Consider the following 17,741-nt stretch of genomic DNA (forward strand, 5'->3'; position numbering starts at 1 on the left):
ATGTTTATAAAGTTCCAAAAGTACATAGTGTCACTATAAAATGTATGGTTAGTAAATTAATCTGCCAGGGTAGAAGACATGGTAGAAACGGATCTCTTATCAGAAAATATGTATTATTGAGAGGCCTTTAAAAAGTGTAAGGCCTCCCAACATGAAGACCTGATAAATGTTGGAGGCAATGGATATCCTAATTACCCTGATTTGCTTATTACACATTGTATGCATCCATCAAAATATCACATGCACCCCATAAATATGTACAATTATGTATCAATTAAAATTTTTTAAGTGTAAAGCCAACAGAAGTATGCTTTTTAGCAAGGTTAATCAAGAAACCAAAAAGAATGTCAGCTATTTTTCTCACTTTCAAAAACAGGTTTTTATCTCAATTTGTTAATCTCTGAAAGAAAATAGAAGGACCCTGTTACAATAGAAAACGTTTCTCTCTTTTAAATGTTATAGGCAGAACAAGCTACTCTAACCTCTGAATTCGAGAGCTACAAAGTCCGAGTTCATAACGTTCTAAAACAACAGAAAAATAAATCTGTGTCTCAGGCTGAAACTGAGGGCGCTAAACAAGAAAGGTAAAGTCTAAATTAAATATGCAGAGTTTTCCTCCCACAATGCAGGTTCTTCACCAAGTAGATTGAAAATCCTATTATGATTTTTTTTTTTTTTTTTTTTGAGACAGAGTTTCCCTCTTGTTGCCCAAGCTGGAGTGCAGTGGTGCAATCTCAGGTCACTGCCACCTCCGCTTCCTGGGTTCAAGTGATTCTCCTGCTTCAGCCTCCTGAGTAGCTGGGATTGCAGGCGTACACCATCATGCCCAGCTAATTTTTGTATTTTTATTAGAGACGGGGTTTCACCATGTTGGCCAGGCTGGTCTCAAACTCCTGACCTCAGATGATCCACCCGCCTCAACCTCTCAGAGTGCTGGGATTACAGACGTGAGCCACAGCACCCGGCCTAAAATCCTATTATGATTTTTAACTGTGAAATTATGTATAGTGTTACCAAAGAGAACAGAATTTCTTGGCTTCACTGTGTCTGCAAACAGTAACAGGGAAACTTCATTACAAAGGACACTGTTGCAAACTCTAAAATTAGATGTTAAAGTGCACAGTGAAGCCAAGATATGAGATAATAGGCTAACAGTTCAATCTTGTCTTAATAAGATCTTGTCATGGTAGAAAATACAGGCATTAAAATTACATTATGATTTGTTTTTCCAATTTTGAAAATTTAGAAGTAAAAATTAAAATGCTAAGTATACTTATTTGCCATTAATTTAGGTTAAACAGAAGTTGCTTTAAAATATTTCACTTATTTCAAAAATTTTAAATTTAGTACTGAATTTTGGTCTAGAATTAAACTTTTCTTATTTATGACCATTTCAGTTCTATTTGAATGGTATATTGTTTATGCTGCTTTAAAACTAGCATACAGATCCTGTTTGTACTGGGAGTAAGAGAGAGAGAGGGCATTCCATGGCATCTGTGTTGAGCGGTTCAGAATTCAAAGCAGTTTTACATCTGGCTCTTACTGTTCTAAACAAGACTAATTATTCTGAAATTTTTGTATGTTTGTGTTTCTGTTACTTTCGTTTAGGAATCTATTAAATATAGAGACTGTAGATTGAAACATGGTATTTTCTTTCCAGTAGCTCATTATATAAAGGGGAAATTAGATACTGATACATTTCATAAATATAAATGTCACCATTTTCAAGAGCCATTTTTGACCATGCCTAAATTTTGAGTTCACATTATATGAATGTAAATGTTTTGTGTTCCTTCTACTTTCTTATAATATACATTTTTTTAAAAAAAGAAACTAATAGTGTATTGTACTCATTGTGGCAGAATCAGGATTTTAACTATTTCCACCTAGTGTTTTTTCCAAGTCTAAAAAGACCTGCTTTTCTTCAGGGATTATCTTTCACTGTAACTTGGTCTGACATACCATTCTTATAACAACAATTTAAGAACTGTGAGTGCGCTGAGCATGGCAGTTCACACCTGTAATCCCAGCACTTTGGGAGTCCAAGGCTGGCGGATCACCTGAGGTCAGGAGTTCAAGACCAACCTGACCAACATGGTGAAATGCTGTCTCTACTAAAAATAAAAAATTAGCTGAGTGTGGTGGTGGGCAACTGTAGTCCTAGCTACTCAGGAGGCTGAGGCAGGAGGATCACTTGAACCTGGGAGGCGGAAGTTGCAGTGAGCCGAGATTGTGCCACTGCACTCCAGCCTGGGCAACAGAGCCAGACTCTGTCTCAAAAAAAAAAGTAGTGTGAGGTTTTTTTCTTTAACTGACATAGTCCTGTAACATAAAATAGGCTATTTTGATGCCCCTTTTTGAATATGAAATTCTAAATTTTGGAGAAATTTTTTGTAAATCTGTAGTGCCTAAGATTTTAAATCTGGCTATAGTATCTTTTATATTATATTTAATCCTAGTCTTGAATTCTTCAGACTATTATATTTCCTTTAGAATCATCCAAGTGTATGGCATTGAAAGGTTAAACGGTTAAACTATATTTAAAACCACAAAATCAAATTCACCTTTTTCAAAAAATTTTAAAACTGTATTTCTGTTTTAGGGAACATCTGGAAATGCTGATTGACCAGTTAAAAATGAAATTACAAGATAGCCAAAATAACTTACAGATTAATGTATCTGAACTTCAAACATTGCAGTCTGAACATGATACACTGCTAGAAAGGCACAACAAGATGCTGCAGGAAACTGTGTCCAAAGAGGCGGAACTCCGGGAAAAGTAAGGCTGTTAGCAGCACTAACGCTGTACCAGACAGCAATGTATTTCTTTGTTGAAACTTCTAATATGTTGATCCTTGAGATAAATGCAGATTAGAAAATAAAAAATAGACATTTCTAAAGGCTTGGTAACTTTGCTTTATCTACCTTAGAGCTTCGCCTTTTATGTTGCTTTTATATTTTGCATTTTTAAGAACAATTAATGTCTATCTGCTCATCCAGTATTCTGTGTCTCCTACAGCCTTCTTGGCTAGGATGTTTCTCTAAAAAAAACAAACAAAAACATAACTTTCCAACCCAGGTATCAAATCATAAGCATTTTTTTTCTAGAAGAAAACACCCAAATAGTTGCTAACTGAAAAAGAATATGTAACTTATCTTTGCAATTCTGTCTTCAATTTGTCATATTTTGTTCATCACTATAATACTTTAAATAGACATTAGAAGTATTGGCAAAATAAACAGATTATTGTGAACAAGAAGTTTTCAACTCCTGTGATAAAGAAATTGGGTAGTAGGAGTATTAGGCTGAGGAAAAGAATTCTTCATTGAGCATCTTTTATCAAGGATGTTAAGATAATTTTATCACAGATTTGCTTATATAATATATACCTAATCTTATGCTAATCTGAAAAATGAAAGCAGGTTTAGCTTTTTGGAGCTTCTGTCTGTTAACAGTGTAATTTGCATGTTAATCATGTAAACCAAAGTTTCAGGGAAGATGTACCAGTTTTCTAACTGCCTATCACCAGGGTTTACTATGAGATTATCTTATATATAGTGATGTTTGCTTGATATTCTCCAACACTTATTCTTTAGGAAAGTTATTGCAAATTACATTGCTAACACAAATAAAGTACTGTTGATTCCTCTAAAGTAATTCAGTCTTTCAGTAAGTGTTTTTTGAGCACCTACTATGTGCCAGTCACTTTTCATAGCATTTTGAGGTATCTTTAGGAGTCTTTCCTCTTCTTCAGAAATATTAAAAACTAATGGTATTGTTACTGTCTGTGCCCAAGTATGAAGAAATAGCCTTCTCTTTATATAGTCTCCACTTTTAAAAAATGTTTTAATATTCATACTTTCTCTATAGCAGATTGTGAAAATGGTTCCAGAGGAATGTGATAATTAGGCTAACTAATTAATATTTGTATTACCCAGAGACTACAGTTAATATAAACACCTCTGTAACAACTGAGACAGAACAGTGAACTTTTGTCAGCACAATCATTCTGATTCCAGATGGGGGGTTTAAGCATTTAGCTTTTAAATTGGTAAATTCATAAATGTCAGTGATACTGCCTGAGAATAGACACTTTACCCTACCTCTAATTTTTATCCTGCTTAGACTATTTTTGTAACCTCCGATGGTTCTTCCTTCGCTTTTTTGGTAGATATTGTTTGAACAAAATGCTTACAGAGAAATGTGTATACACTAGTATTTTCTAGATTCATTAATCAATATGAACTTAGTAATTAAGATTTCTTTTCTGAAACATGGTATTTTATTGCATTTCTCCTTTCAGCCACTAAACCCTGTTTTAAACCTTGTATGGTGCCCATATGTGTAGCAGGTAGAAAAAATATCTTGGAAAAGTACAGACTAAACTGTTAACAACGTTTATCTACCTGTGGAATTGGGATTTTATCCTGCCAGGCATGAGAGTAATAATAAGGGGCTTTTACTTCTTTCTCTGGCAGCTTTTGTATTTTTTTAATTTTTATGAGAGAATTCTGTGGATCCCCTGTATAAAAGGAAATTTATTTATTTATTTATTTATTTACTTTTTACCAAAGCCAAACATATAAAACATGAAAACTACAGGTAAACCCTTAAAAGTAATGGTTCCCAAATTGTAGGCCCACTGGTTAGTTTCAGGCTGAGTACATAAAAATCACATTGAAAACTACTAAAAGTAGGGAATTCCTAGAACCACTACTGAGATCCTGATTCAGTGGGTGTAACATGAAAACTAGACGTCTCTATTTTCAACAAGGTACTCCAGTGATTCTCATGTGCAGTGAGATTTGAAACAGCTATAGTAAACCAAGTCTGTGTTTGTTGTGGTTCATGTTAATCAACTCAAAAATAGATACTGTCTGCTAAAGTTTTCTGAGTAGATCAAAAGAGTGTGGGTTTTTTTTTTTTAATGTTTTCAGGGTAGTAGATAAAAGGGAGATTAATCTTACATTTATGTGAGCTACCACATACGATGATGTGAAGAAGTGGACTAATTAAAAGTATAATTATTTTATGCTTTAAATATAGTCCTATTTTCTGATGAACCATGAAAGAAGTTCCTAGTCTGGACAACACAACACAGTTTCTTAACTGGAGTTCTTCATCTGAAATGTGTAACACAGATTATTTGAACTAGATGACAGCCAGTGTCAGTTCTCATCAAGTTATTTCACAATGAGTACAGTGTAGGTATGTAGGAGAGAAGTTGATTCATACATTCAGTAGAGGTCTTAGAGCTAATTCTCTTGCAGAACCCAGTTGAGAAAGGCTAAGTCAGCATATAAAGTTGAAAGATCTTCTGTAACTAAGTTTCTCATCTTTCAGATTATGTTCAATACAATCAGAGAACATGATGATGAAATCTGAACATACACAGACTGTGAGTCAGCTCACATCCCAGAACGAGGTCCTTCAAAATAGCTTCCGAGATCAAGTGCGACATTTGCAGGAAGAGCACAGAAAGACAGTGGAGACATTACAGCAGCAGCTCTCCAAGATGGAAGCACAGCTCTTCCAGCTTAAGAATGAACCGACCACAAGAAGTATGTATGTACACATGGAAATATTAGTTGTTCATGTTTTCATGTATTTATGTCTCTTAAATACATTCTTCACAAATTCATAAGAAAGAAAATTTACTAGGTGTCACTAGTGTCAAATCTAATGAATTTTGGATTAGCTTACTAGAAAGATATTTGAACCATCTGAATCCTTCCCTCTTGATTTTACTTACAGAAGCCTGTATAACCTCTTAGAATGCTGACTTTGACGTATTCCTTACCCTCAAGGGAAAGGAGTATTTCTTTTTCTCTGACTTAAACATGCTCTGTCAGTCTCATGACACGTCTTTTTTTTTTTTTGAGACGGTGTCTCGCTCTGTCGCCCAGGCTGGAGTGCAGTGGCGCGATCTTGGCTCACTGCATGCTCCACCTCCTGAGTTCACGCCATTTTCCTGCCTCAGCCTTCCGAGCAGCTGGGACTACAGGTGCCTGCCACCAGGCCAGCTAATTTTTTGTATTTTTAGTAGAGACACAGTTTCACCGTGTTAGCCAGGATAGTCTCGATCTCCTGACCTCGTGATCCGCCCGCCTCGGCCTCCCAAAGTGCTGGGATTACAGGCATGAGCCACTGTGCCTGGCTGACACGTCTTAATTCTAGTATTCACCAGATTTGTTTCATGTTCTCCATTGTTAGTCATCAAATTTGTCTACTTTTTAAATAGAAACGTTAGATAGAGCAAGAAACTTAGAAACACTCAAGCGGCACTGAATGTGTAGAATTGTATAACCAATATAGCTTCTTTGCTTTCACATTTACAGCTAGTTGGAGTTTTAGTTCAGCCGCACCCAGTATCTTCCATTCTGCTTCCAGGAAGAAATGGAAAAATGTCAGCCATGATGATGCAGTATTTTACTAGCAAGTTGATGGCGTTTTGGTTTCCCATGGGAAATATTGTCACTGGAGCATTAGCAGCTATCAGTCACTTATTAGGGTAAAAAAGCAACTTCAGAAGAATTTAACATATGCCAAAGAATCAACAAAGGAAGTAATCAGCCAGGGCAAAGGTCGCACAAGAGATTGTAATCTAGCAATCAGCAGTGGAATAAGCAGTCAGCTTACCAGAAACCCAGGAAAATGCTTCAGAAAGGGCAGTCAGGACTAAGGCAACTTAATGAAATACAAAATAAATGAAATCTGAAGTTTAAAAATCTAGATTACAATTCTGGTTTCTAACTCAGTTATGAGACCTTGGGCAAAGTCATTAAATTTCTCTGAACTTCAGATTTTGGGGCGTCAATAAACCAATACATGTCAAAGGGCCTGATAAACTTTACAGTTTAGACCGGGCGTGGTGTCTCACCCCTGCAATCTCAGCACTTTGGGAGGCCAAGGCAGTTGGATCACATGAGGCCAGGAGTTTGAGACCAGTCTGAACAACATGGTGAAATCCCATCTCTATTAAAAATACAAAAATTATCTGGGCGGATGGCATGCACCTGTAAGTTCCAGCTACTTGTGGGGCTGAGGTGGGAGGATGGCTTGAGCCTGGGAGGCAGAGGTTGCTGTGAGCCAAGATCGTGCCACTGCACTCCAACCTGTGTGACAGAGTGAGACCCTGTCTCAGAAAAAAAAAAACATTTTACAGTTTATCAGCAAACAGGAAAGTCTTGCTAGACAATGTAATTGATTATTTCCATGCCCTGGATTCTGGGCTCTTACTGTATGAGCACTGTAGGTATGAGCAGCAACAATTAAGAAGCTGCAGAGGTAAAGGTAATAAGGGCAGTGATTGAGGAGTCTGCCAAGCAGATTTCAGCAAGTATGTTTCAAGAAGTATGCAGCAATCTGAAATACCTAATCCTGAAAAATTGCTACAATCTAGTTTTTTAATTTTGGCCAGTGTTTAGCAGTAGTTTGGCCCTCTACTCTAAATAATAAAAAATAAGTAGTACTATATTATGAGCTCTGTTATCTAAGTTTATCTTAGCTAGTAGCAATTAATTTATAGCTTCTATTAAAATGACTATCGTAGTTAAAAGTTTGATGACTAAGTTTTTTTTTTGAGCTGGAGTCTCGCTCTGTTGCCAGGCTGGAGTGCAATGGCGTGATCTTGGCTCACTGCCACCTCCACCTCCTGGTTTCCAGCAATTCTCTGCCTCAACTTCCCCAGCAGCTGGGATTACAGGCACCTGCCACTGTGCCTGGCTAATTTTTGTATTTTTAGTAGAGATAGGGTTTCACCATCTTGGCCAGGCTGGTCTTGAACTTCCTGACCTCGTGATCCACCCACCTTAACCTCCCAAATTGCTAGGATTACAGATTTGAGCCACGCCCGGCCTTGATGACTAAATTTTAAGAAATGTTTTAGCAATTCTTCATACACCTTTCACTTATCTTATAGTTACTTAATTCCTCTACTCTTATCATTTGATATTTTCATTTTATTGTGTATTTCTGTAAGGCTGAATCAATAGATTTTGAACAATCTCACACTTTAAAAAAAATCTAATAGGCCCAGTTTCCTCTCAACAATCTTTGAAGAACCTTCGAGAAAGGAGAAACACAGACCTCCCGCTTCTAGACATGCACACTGTAACCCGGGAAGAGGGAGAAGGCATGGAAACAACTGATACTGAGTCTGTGTCTTCCACCAGCACATACACACAGTCTTTAGAGCAGCTGCTTAATTCTCCCGAAACTAAACTTGGTATGTTACTCTGTCTAAATATGTTTTTCTTGTTTAATTTCACTGTCTTATTTAATTACTATTACTGTAAGTTACATATGCTTTTTTGGGCTGCTCCAATAAAATTTCTTTCAATATTCCACGACCTGTTTGTATTAGGGTTCTCTAGAGGGACAGAACTAATTGGATGGATGGATGGATGGATGGGATGGATGGGATGGATGGATGGATGCTTATTAAGTATTACCTTACACGATCACTAGGCCATCTGCAGGCTGAGGAGCAATGAGAGCCAGTCTAAGTTCCAAAACCGAAGAACTAGGAGTCTGATGTTCAAGGGCAGGAAGCATCCAGCACAGGAGAAAGATGTAGGTTGGGAGGCTAGGCCAGTCTCCCCTTTTCAGGTTTTTCTGCCTGCTTTATATTCACTGGCAGCTGATTAGATGGTACCTACCAGATTAAGGGTGGGTCTGCCTTCCCCAGCCCACTGACTCAAATGTTAATCTCCTTTGGCAACACCCTCACAGACAACACTCAGGATTAATACTTTGCATCCTTTAATCGAATCAAGTTGACACCCAGTATTAACCATCACACTGTCCAAATGGAAAAATTATTAAACAAATCTTTTTTAAAATAAAATGCTAGGTCTTGCCCTAGGCTTGAACCATAAATAAGTGGTGGGAAGTTTATAGTCACAAATAGGTGGTGGATATTAGAAAGCAGGGTAAACTATCCTCTCACCCTTCCAAGAAACTGACAGTTTCAGTTTATTCCTCTTGATGAAGTAATGCTAAATTTTTGTAGTGATGTTTTGGTATATTTTATTACCTGTAATTAATGTTACTGTTCAAAATTTAGGGGGAATCTGTTTGTCATCTTCCTGAAACTTCAGGATCACCTGGAGTAAGGGTCATTTGTATTCATGGTCACTGACCACGTGGGGTAGAAACTGCAAGTCATGGTTCCTTCAGGCAAAGTTAATAGTGGTGACATGGAGGCATCATGATAGAGCAGCAGCAGACTCCAGAAGCCAATTTGACTTTGTGATTTCTGCAAAAATTACCTGTCAACTGTGAGCCTGTTTCATCGTCTGTAAAGTTTGAATAATGATACCTACCCCACCTGATAGAAGATTCTTATGAGGGAACATGATACGTGACCAGTAAATGTTAATGCTTTCCTTATACGTGAAATGACATAAAATCTTGGTATATTAATAGATGGGAAGAAGATGTGTAATAAAACTGTCTATAAACACAATTCTGACAAATTTCAGAACTGGGACTCATAGGGCTTGTATTCAGTTAGATTACATGCTTTACAACAGAGATACTGTTTTATTTGTGTCACCTACAACATATAATCTGTTGATTGAGGTATGCTGAATAGATGAATGGCAAAGAAAGCAGACCTATAAAGTATCACATAGTAAGATATTTATATTTAGATTTTTCTTACTTAGAATCTTCATCTGTAATCTATGATTTTGAAAATTAATTCTTGGAACAACATCTTGCAGAGCCTCCATTATGGCATGCTGAATTTACCAAAGAAGAGTTGGTTCAGAAGCTCAGTTCCACCACAAAAAGTGCAGATCACTTAAACGGCCTGCTTCGGGAAACAGAAGCAACCAATGCAATCCTTATGGAGCAAATTAAGGTGAGATCAGAAAACCTGGCCACCGTGAAAACCGCCAGTTTGGTTTTCTTGACCGTCCGTACACATGCACCCAAGTTTAAAAATTCACATTGCAGATGCATCTATAACGTCTTGATCTTTATATTAGATTCCTGATGGTGAGAAATATTGCCTTTTTTTTTTTTTTTTTTTTGAGACAGAGTCTTGCTCTGTCACCCAGGCTGAAGTGCAATGGCACGATCTCGGCTCACTGCAAGCTCCACCTCCCGGGTTCACGCCATTCTCCTGCCTCAGCCTCCCAAGCAGCTGGGACTACAGGTGCCCGCCAACATGCCTGGCTAATTTCTTTGTATTTTTAGTAGAGACAGGGTTTACCATGTTAGCCAGGATGGTCTCGATCTTCTGACCTCGTGATCCACCTGCCTTGGCCTCCCAAAGTGCTGGTATTACAGGCGTGAGCCACCGCATCCAGCCAAAATACTTCTTTTACACCTATTACATAAAGATTATTTCTTAATTCCTACTTTTTCTAAGAAACCATAATAGATTTAGAAACTAGAGAGATGTTCACAAATCATTGTTCACATATGCTTAAACAAAACTTAAATGGATTTGAGTCTTTGAATTCTAAAGATAAACAGTACATTTAAATTATTCCGCTGATATTTATAGTACTGAACTACTAAACAGTTTTCAGGTGGAGATGGCAAAGTGGCATGGGAAGTTTTTCCTGTTTAAAGTAGACACCAAAAACATCTAGGAATGTTGCAGAGCAGTTGAGGATTACTCAAATGAGGTATTTCCACCCTGGCTCACTGATAAATCACCCCTCAGAATAGAGTCACTGCTTACTGAGGAGTTCTTATGACCCAGGCCCTGGGCTTTACATATATTATTTAATCTCATCACTGGTTGAGAGAAAAATTGAAGCTGGTAAATGGTGGAACAAAATTCAAACTCATAGCTGTCTGAAAAGTACATGCTTTTCCCCTGTACTTTGCTGCTCCTAATAGATCTGTCCTGCCACTGTGCAAGGCCACTAGCTATCCTTGTCAGATTATTTTAAAGCTGAATTCAGTTATTTTCAGTAACTTGTATATATCATGACATTCCACCATTAAATACTGCAGTATGCATCTCTATAAAATAACATTTTCCCACTAATAAAAACATTATCATAGCTAACAAATCACTAACTAGCCCAGTAAACCTAAATGACTTATTTAAATGTTATATTTTCTTTTTTTTTTTTTGAGATAGAGTCTCGCTCTGTCACCAGGTTTGGAGTGCAGTGGTGCAATCTCAGCTCACTGCAATCTCCGCCTCCCAGGTTCAAGCGATTCCCCTGCCTCAGCCTCCCAAGTAGCTGGGACTACAGGCACCCACCACTATGCCTGGCTAATTTTTTTTATTTTACTAGAGACACGGTTTCGCCATGTTGGCCAGGATGGTCTCAATCTCCTGACCTCGTGATCTGCCTGCCTCAGCCTCCCAAAGTGTTGGGATTACAGGCATGAGCCACCATGCCTGGCCAAATGTTATATTTTCATAAATTTATACTCTCTTCATGATTTCTTAGTCGTCTTTATTGTCACTTTTTTAAATGGTCTTAGGTTTGAGGACAAAGTTCGCTAACTTTCTTGTCTAACCTAAAATGAAAATATACTAAAAGCTGTGGCTTGGTTTCAACCTGGAAATCTTCCTCAAAGACTTGAACATGCTATTACCTTTTTTATATCATTCTTTGCCTCATTTCTCATAGTGTTTCACATTGTCTTATATTCCTGAATTTTCACTGTGTCTGAACTTTTGATTAAGTGCCGTTCACTGTGGACGTCTTAACTGCCTGGGACTTTAGGAACAGGGTAGGGGCAGGGGGTTAGTGGAGGCTACAGATGTTCCCCTCAGCCCATTTTCAGAGCCCCATGCCATACTGGCTTAGTTTCTATAGAAAGTAGAAGGCAGAGGGAACATCTTGGTACCAACCCATGGCTCCAGTTAGTTGCTCCTCATGGAGATGTTCCATCAGTTCCCCAGCTTTCAACTCCAATTTCCATGATACCCTGTGCTTCTGAGACAAGAACCCCAGTATTTACACAGGATGCATCCTCTCCTCTTGTCAGTGATACTTGGTAAGCTGCTGGACTGACTCATTTCCACCCCTTCATCTGTTTATCGTGAGAATTTCTTGATGTGTCTCATCTACTTTTTCTCCTCTTGTATTAGCTTGTTGCTTTTCTACTTCACCCCTCTTCCCTCCAACCCCAAACAGCTTAGGACAATGGAGTCATGTAGCCCAACACTTGGTTCATATGCAGCAATCCACTTTCTAGGCAGATGCAGCTTTGAAACTATCTCATAGTTGGAGTTCCAGTTTTCATGTCAAATGGATTTTATACTGTGATGTCATAAACTCCTTTGAAATGCTTGACATACAGCTGCTGTAGTTAACTGAATTCCTTCTTTATTGCCATATGGAGGGAAGGGAGAAATTTGCGGGGAAGAGAAGAAAAATACATGAGTTCAGTCTGCCATATTTAATCAGAAGCTCCTAAAGCCCATTTTTAACTCATTTCTCTAACACCAGCTTCTCAAAAGTGAAATAAGAAGATTGGAAAGGAATCAAGAGCGAGAGAAGTCTGCAGCTAACCTGGAATACTTGAAGAACGTCTTGCTGCAGTTCATTTTCTTGAAACCAGGTAGTGAAAGAGAGAGACTTCTTCCTGTTATAAATACAATGTTGCAGCTCAGCCCTGAAGAAAAGGGAAAACTTGCTGGGATTGCTCAAGGTGGGTAAAAGGAGAGTCTTAGAACTTCTGACTTATAACTTAAACAGCCTGGTGGTTGAGAAATTGTCTGTATGTGTAACTTTTAAATTTTGCTCATTTGAATTGGGTCTATCATATGAGTAGGCCGTGACTAGATTTGAAAAGCTGACTTTTTAACATCTTGAGGCAACTGTAGTACATTTATATAATTTTAACATTCAGCAAAATACAGTAAGTGCTTAGCTTGATCTTCTAGCTCTTTGAAAATTGGATTTTTATCCTGGTGTTGAGTTCTGGTGTTCAGCTGAACGTGGTTTTGTTTTAAATTCTACTTTTTAAAAAACATTCATTAGCTTGTTCCTTTTCTACTTCACCCCTCTTCTTTCCTCCAACCCCAAATAGCCTAAGACAATGGAGTCATATAGCCGAACACTTGGTCTATATACAGCAATCCACTTTCTAGGCAAATGCAGTTTTAAAACTGTGCCATAGGCCAGGCACCAGTGGTTCACTCCTATAACCCCACCACTTTGAGAGGCCGAGGCAGGCGGATCACAAGGTCAAGATACCGAGACCATCCTGGCCAACATGGTGAAATCTCGTCTCTACTAAAAATACAAAAATTAGCTGGGCGTGGTGGCATGCGCCTGTAGTCCCAGCTACTCAGGAGGCTGAGACAGGAGAATCGCTTGAACCCAGGAGGCAGAGGTTGCAGTGATCTGTCACGCCACTGTACTCCAGCCTGACGGCAGAGTGAGACTCCATCTCAAAAAAAACAAAACAAAACAAAACAAAAAAAAACCTGTGTTGTAGTTAGAGTTGGTTTCCATGTCAGATGGATTTCATACTGTGATGTCATTAACTTCTTTGAAATGCTTCACATACAACTGCGGTAGTTAACTGAATTCAAGCTGCATCTTAAGAATTATGGTTTCGTTTTTGTTTTAGTTTTAAATTACTTTTATTTTTGACATTTTCAAGCATACAAGGAGGACACTATAATCTCTCTTGAGTTGTCACGCATCTCTAATAGTTTTCAACTCATGGACAGTCTTTTGGCGTAAATAGGGGAGAGTTAGAGACTTAAATCCCACACATCATTTCTTTCCCCAGTGAATAATTCAGTGTTTCTTGGATTTCTCTGTCACCTATACCTAGTTTATGTTCATTTTGCCTGTGTTATTGTGAATGTCTTTTTATAGTATCCTAAATAGGGCTCATATATTGCATTTGGTTGATGTTCCTTAAGCTTTACTTTGTTGTTGTGTTTTTGTTTGTTTGAGATGTAGTGTTGCTCTGTCACCCTGGCTGGAGTGCAGTGGTCCGATCATGGCTCACTGCAATCTCCACCTCCTGGATTCAAGCGATTCTCCTGCCTCAGCCTCCCGAGTAGCTGGGACTACAGATGCACGCCACCATACCCAGCTAATTTTTCTATTTTTAGTAGAGACGAGGTTTCACCATGTTGGCCAGGATGGTCTCAATCTCTTAATCTTGTGATCTGCCCGCCTTGGCCTCCCAAAGTGCTGGGATTACAGGTGTGAGCCACCACGCCCAGCCATTTTGTTGTTTTTTTATCTATAATAATTATATATATAAATGTATTTTTTAATGTGCCACTTCTTAATTGAAGAAAGTGGTCATTTATGCTATAGCAGTCCTATATTTGGGTTTTAATCATTACAGAGTAACACTGAACTTGTTCCAATTGCCTATAAATAGGAAGATCCAGGTGCAATTGGGTGGGATGGTGGACAAAAATACGTCATAGATGGTATTGTGTGCTTTCTAAGACATCAGGAGGCCCAGAATGTCCAGACATCTTACTTTTGACTGACTGACCTTATCTAGTTGGTGCTCTTTAACATGTTCCCCTATCCCCTGTAAATCCTAATAACTAAACTGATGAGTCATCCTCAAAATTGAGCAGGCATCTGAATCATCTGGTATACTTACTAACATTCCAATTGCTGGTCCCCAATTTCTGACCCAAGATTCTGCATTTTTAACAATTTGTTGCTGATGCTTCTGGTCTGGGGCCCATACCTTGAGAAACCCTGGTCTAGAGGCCTGATAAGATTCAGGCTTAATTTTTTTTACAGACATACTTCATAAGTAGTATTGATAGTTTCTTTGAATCTGGTTTTTCATAATCTTTCTAATGATGAAGGTAGAATGTTCTCAATACTGACAGTAATCTCAGTTCTTCAAACTATAGGATAGATTTCTATGGCCACAATAGTATTTTTGTCACAAGGGCCCAAATAAGAATACATCTTGTATATTTTTAGTAAATAGTTATTCAAATTACAAATTCACTGTCTTTAATTTATTCTAACAAAAGTAAACCTAATTTTATAGTTATAAAAAAGAAGAAATCTACTTCTAGTCATCCAAGAGTAAAACTGCCCCTATAAAAAACAAGACAGAAATCTCAAAATTATAACTAATTTTATAGTTATAAAATTAACCAGGACTTTAAGAACGTTTGCATTTTAAAATTAAAGTTTTCAATAGTTTTCAATACAACAATGATATTATCTCAAAATACTTAGCATGTCTAACAGGCCTCTTTTAAAAACTCAGCATGTTTAATGTAGATGTTGCTAACATCCAGGTGGCTCCTATAAATTAAGGGTCCATTGATTTAGAAGTTCTAAAAGAGACTAACCTAAGGGATACCAATAACAGATATTTTTAAAGAATTTCATAGAGGAGATACACATTAGAAACCCAGAACTCTAAAAGATGTGTATTTGCTAAGTCCTGTAAACAGACAGGAAAACACTTACATTTAAATTAGTTTGCGCTTTAAAGATTATTTACTACTTGTCTCTTATCAATGTGAGTACATAAAAGAGACCTTATTACAATTAAAAACAATGATGGTTTAGCAGCAGATTTAGATACTTACATTCTCTCTTTAAGAAAGAGAATGTAAGGCCTGTCGCGGTGGCTCACACCTGTAATCCCAGCACTTTGGGAGGCCGAGGAGGGTAGATCACCTGAGGTCAGGAGTTCGAGACCAGCCTGGCCAACATGGTGAAACCCCTCTCTACTCAGAATACAAAAATTAGCTGGGCGTGGTGGCACATGCCTGTAATCCCAGCTACTTGGGAGGCTGAGGTAGGAGAATCGCTTGAACCCAGGAGGCAGAGGTTGCAGTGAGCCAAGATGGTGCCATTGCACTCCAGCCCGAGCAACAAGAGCAAAACTCTGTCTCAAAAAAAAAAAAAAAAAAAGAATGTAAACTAGAAGATAGTTCAAAAGAAATTACACAGAATTCAGCATGGGAGAAACAAAAAACAAGAGTGGGAAAAGACATCAAACATGTTTTTACTAATCGAAGTTCTAAAAGGAGAGAAAAGAATACAGCACAGATAATATATGAAGAGAATGGCTGGAAATCTTTCAGAACTGTTGAAGGATATCTATCCACAGATCAAAAACCCAATAAAATCTCAAGCAGTATTAAAAAAAGAAGAAGAAATTTTTTTTTCTAGTCACATAAGAGTAAAACTGCCCCTAAAAAAGACAGAGAGAAATCTCAAAAGCAGCCAGAGAAAGAAGACACATTGCCTCACAATAGACTTCTCAACAGCATTGGTGTAGTACTATCTCATGTACTAAAATAACTGCCAACCTTTTATATTTTCCAAGATCTTTTCTGGAAAACAAAAACTTTAAGAATCCGCCTTCATTGAAAATTCTTAATGATGTACTTCAAGCAAAAAGAAAATTTCCTAAGAAAAAGATCTAAGACGCAAGAAAGAAAGACATGCAAAGGAAACTTACCACCATATTACAGATATGGACTGTCAGTCTGACTGGTCACACTAGGGGCATTTTGTTACCAAGGCCTTGAAAATAATAACCAACACTGCATACATGAGGGATGCCAGAAGAAAGGTCTGAGAGCCACTCTTCCTGGCACTGAAGGAAACAGGGCCCATCAGAGCAAACAAGTACCTTTTGCCTCTTTCATCTCCTTGGAAGCAAATGTTTATGATCTCTGGTTTTGTGTAAAGTTGATAACAGTATTTTTCATTCAGGTTGCTACCTATTAGTGGATGGTGAAATTAATTTGGTGGATCACATTCAGAATTTTTTTTTAAATCAAAAGAATACAAGCTGGGCTCAGTGACTCACACCTGTAAGCCCAACAGTTTGGGAAGACCAGGCAGGAGGATTGCTTGAGAACATGAGTTCAGAATCAGCCTGGGCAACATGGCGAGACCATATGTCTACAAAAATTTTAAAATATGCCAGATCTGGTGGCATGTGCCCATAGTCCTAGCTACTCGGGAGGCTAAGGCAGCAGGATTGTTTGTTATAAGGAGTTCGAGGCTGCAGTCAAACTTCTGGTCAAAATCCTGGTCACGCCACTGCATTTCAGCCTGGGCAACAGAGTAAAACCTCATCTTTAAAAAAAAAAATTAAATAAAAATAATATGTCGAACATTAAGAATATGTTGAATCTAGTAAGGGTAAGCAATTATTTCTTGAAACTCTACATATATACATGAGTGTTGGTAAATACCTGACTGTATCATCAGCTCTAGATATAAAATGTTTATGATGTTGGCTGTAAGTTTATGAGGAATAGTTTTCCTTTCTGTGGGTTTGGGTGTATTTGGGAAACATTAGCTTAGGGGGTAAAGTAGGTTACCCAACTCTGAAAAGCAGCATCAAAGTCCTTATAATAAACACATATTAGAGGCCCAACTTAAATTTCAAGCAGATGTCATGAGCTGCTCAGAGTGTTACAACTCTGCGTTATAAGGTAAAATGACTTAGAGTGTAGCAGTAGTCCCCAAACAGTGTCAAATAGACACTGGTGAGTATAGATTGCTCCTCTCCTTGCATCGCAAATGTTAATTCACCCTGCCCCCACATGCATTAAAACTCAGCGTATTTCACAAATTGAGTGTTTCATTTCTATTTGAGATAGACTTATGGTAAGTCAGCTTTGCTCCCCAAATAAGTTAGCCATATAGTACTTCTATATGCAAAATTTGAATCTCAATTTTACTACTCAAGCAGGAAGTAAAAGTCGTTTTTCTGTATCTTCTTTGCTCCCAGACTGGGTTACAGTTTGCAGATCTGAATATTGTCACTTGTACAC

The 17,741-nt window shown here is 37.9% G+C and overlaps 1 protein-coding gene and 1 long non-coding RNA gene across 8 annotated transcripts in view; one reads left to right on the top strand and one right to left on the bottom strand.

Moving 5' to 3' along the window:
- The window catches only part of LOC129030223 (uncharacterized), a 33,829-nt gene extending 21,700 nt beyond the window's left edge, over positions 1–12,129 (bottom strand). The window contains exons 1-2 of the long non-coding RNA XR_008500589.1: positions 11,835–12,129; positions 10,224–10,340 (exon numbers count right to left, since the gene is read on the bottom strand). This is a non-coding gene — a long non-coding RNA (uncharacterized LOC129030223). The remainder of the gene's footprint in view (positions 1–10,223; positions 10,341–11,834) is intronic.
- Positions 1–17,741, top strand: part of GCC2 (GRIP and coiled-coil domain containing 2) — a 66,441-nt gene that overhangs the window by 44,137 nt on the left and 4,563 nt on the right. For 4 of the 7 annotated variants that reach the window (XM_054475291.2, XM_054475292.2, XM_054475293.2 and 1 more), the window contains 6 exons: positions 463–584; positions 2,603–2,779; positions 5,345–5,562; positions 8,034–8,228; positions 9,730–9,869; positions 12,436–12,637. In XM_054475291.2, the coding sequence (XP_054331266.1) occupies positions 463–584; positions 2,603–2,779; positions 5,345–5,562; positions 8,034–8,228; positions 9,730–9,869; positions 12,436–12,637 (1,054 nt within the window). Of the gene's footprint in view, positions 1–462; positions 585–2,602; positions 2,780–5,344; positions 5,567–8,033; positions 8,229–9,729; positions 9,870–12,435; positions 12,638–17,741 lie in introns of those variants that run through there. The other 3 variants (XR_008500587.2, XM_063648519.1, XM_054475296.2) reach the window with 3 other exon arrangements.

This window comes from Pongo pygmaeus, chromosome 12, assembly GCF_028885625.2.
Source record: "Pongo pygmaeus isolate AG05252 chromosome 12, NHGRI_mPonPyg2-v2.0_pri, whole genome shotgun sequence".
Classification (NCBI taxonomy): Eukaryota; Metazoa; Chordata; class Mammalia; order Primates; family Hominidae; genus Pongo; species Pongo pygmaeus.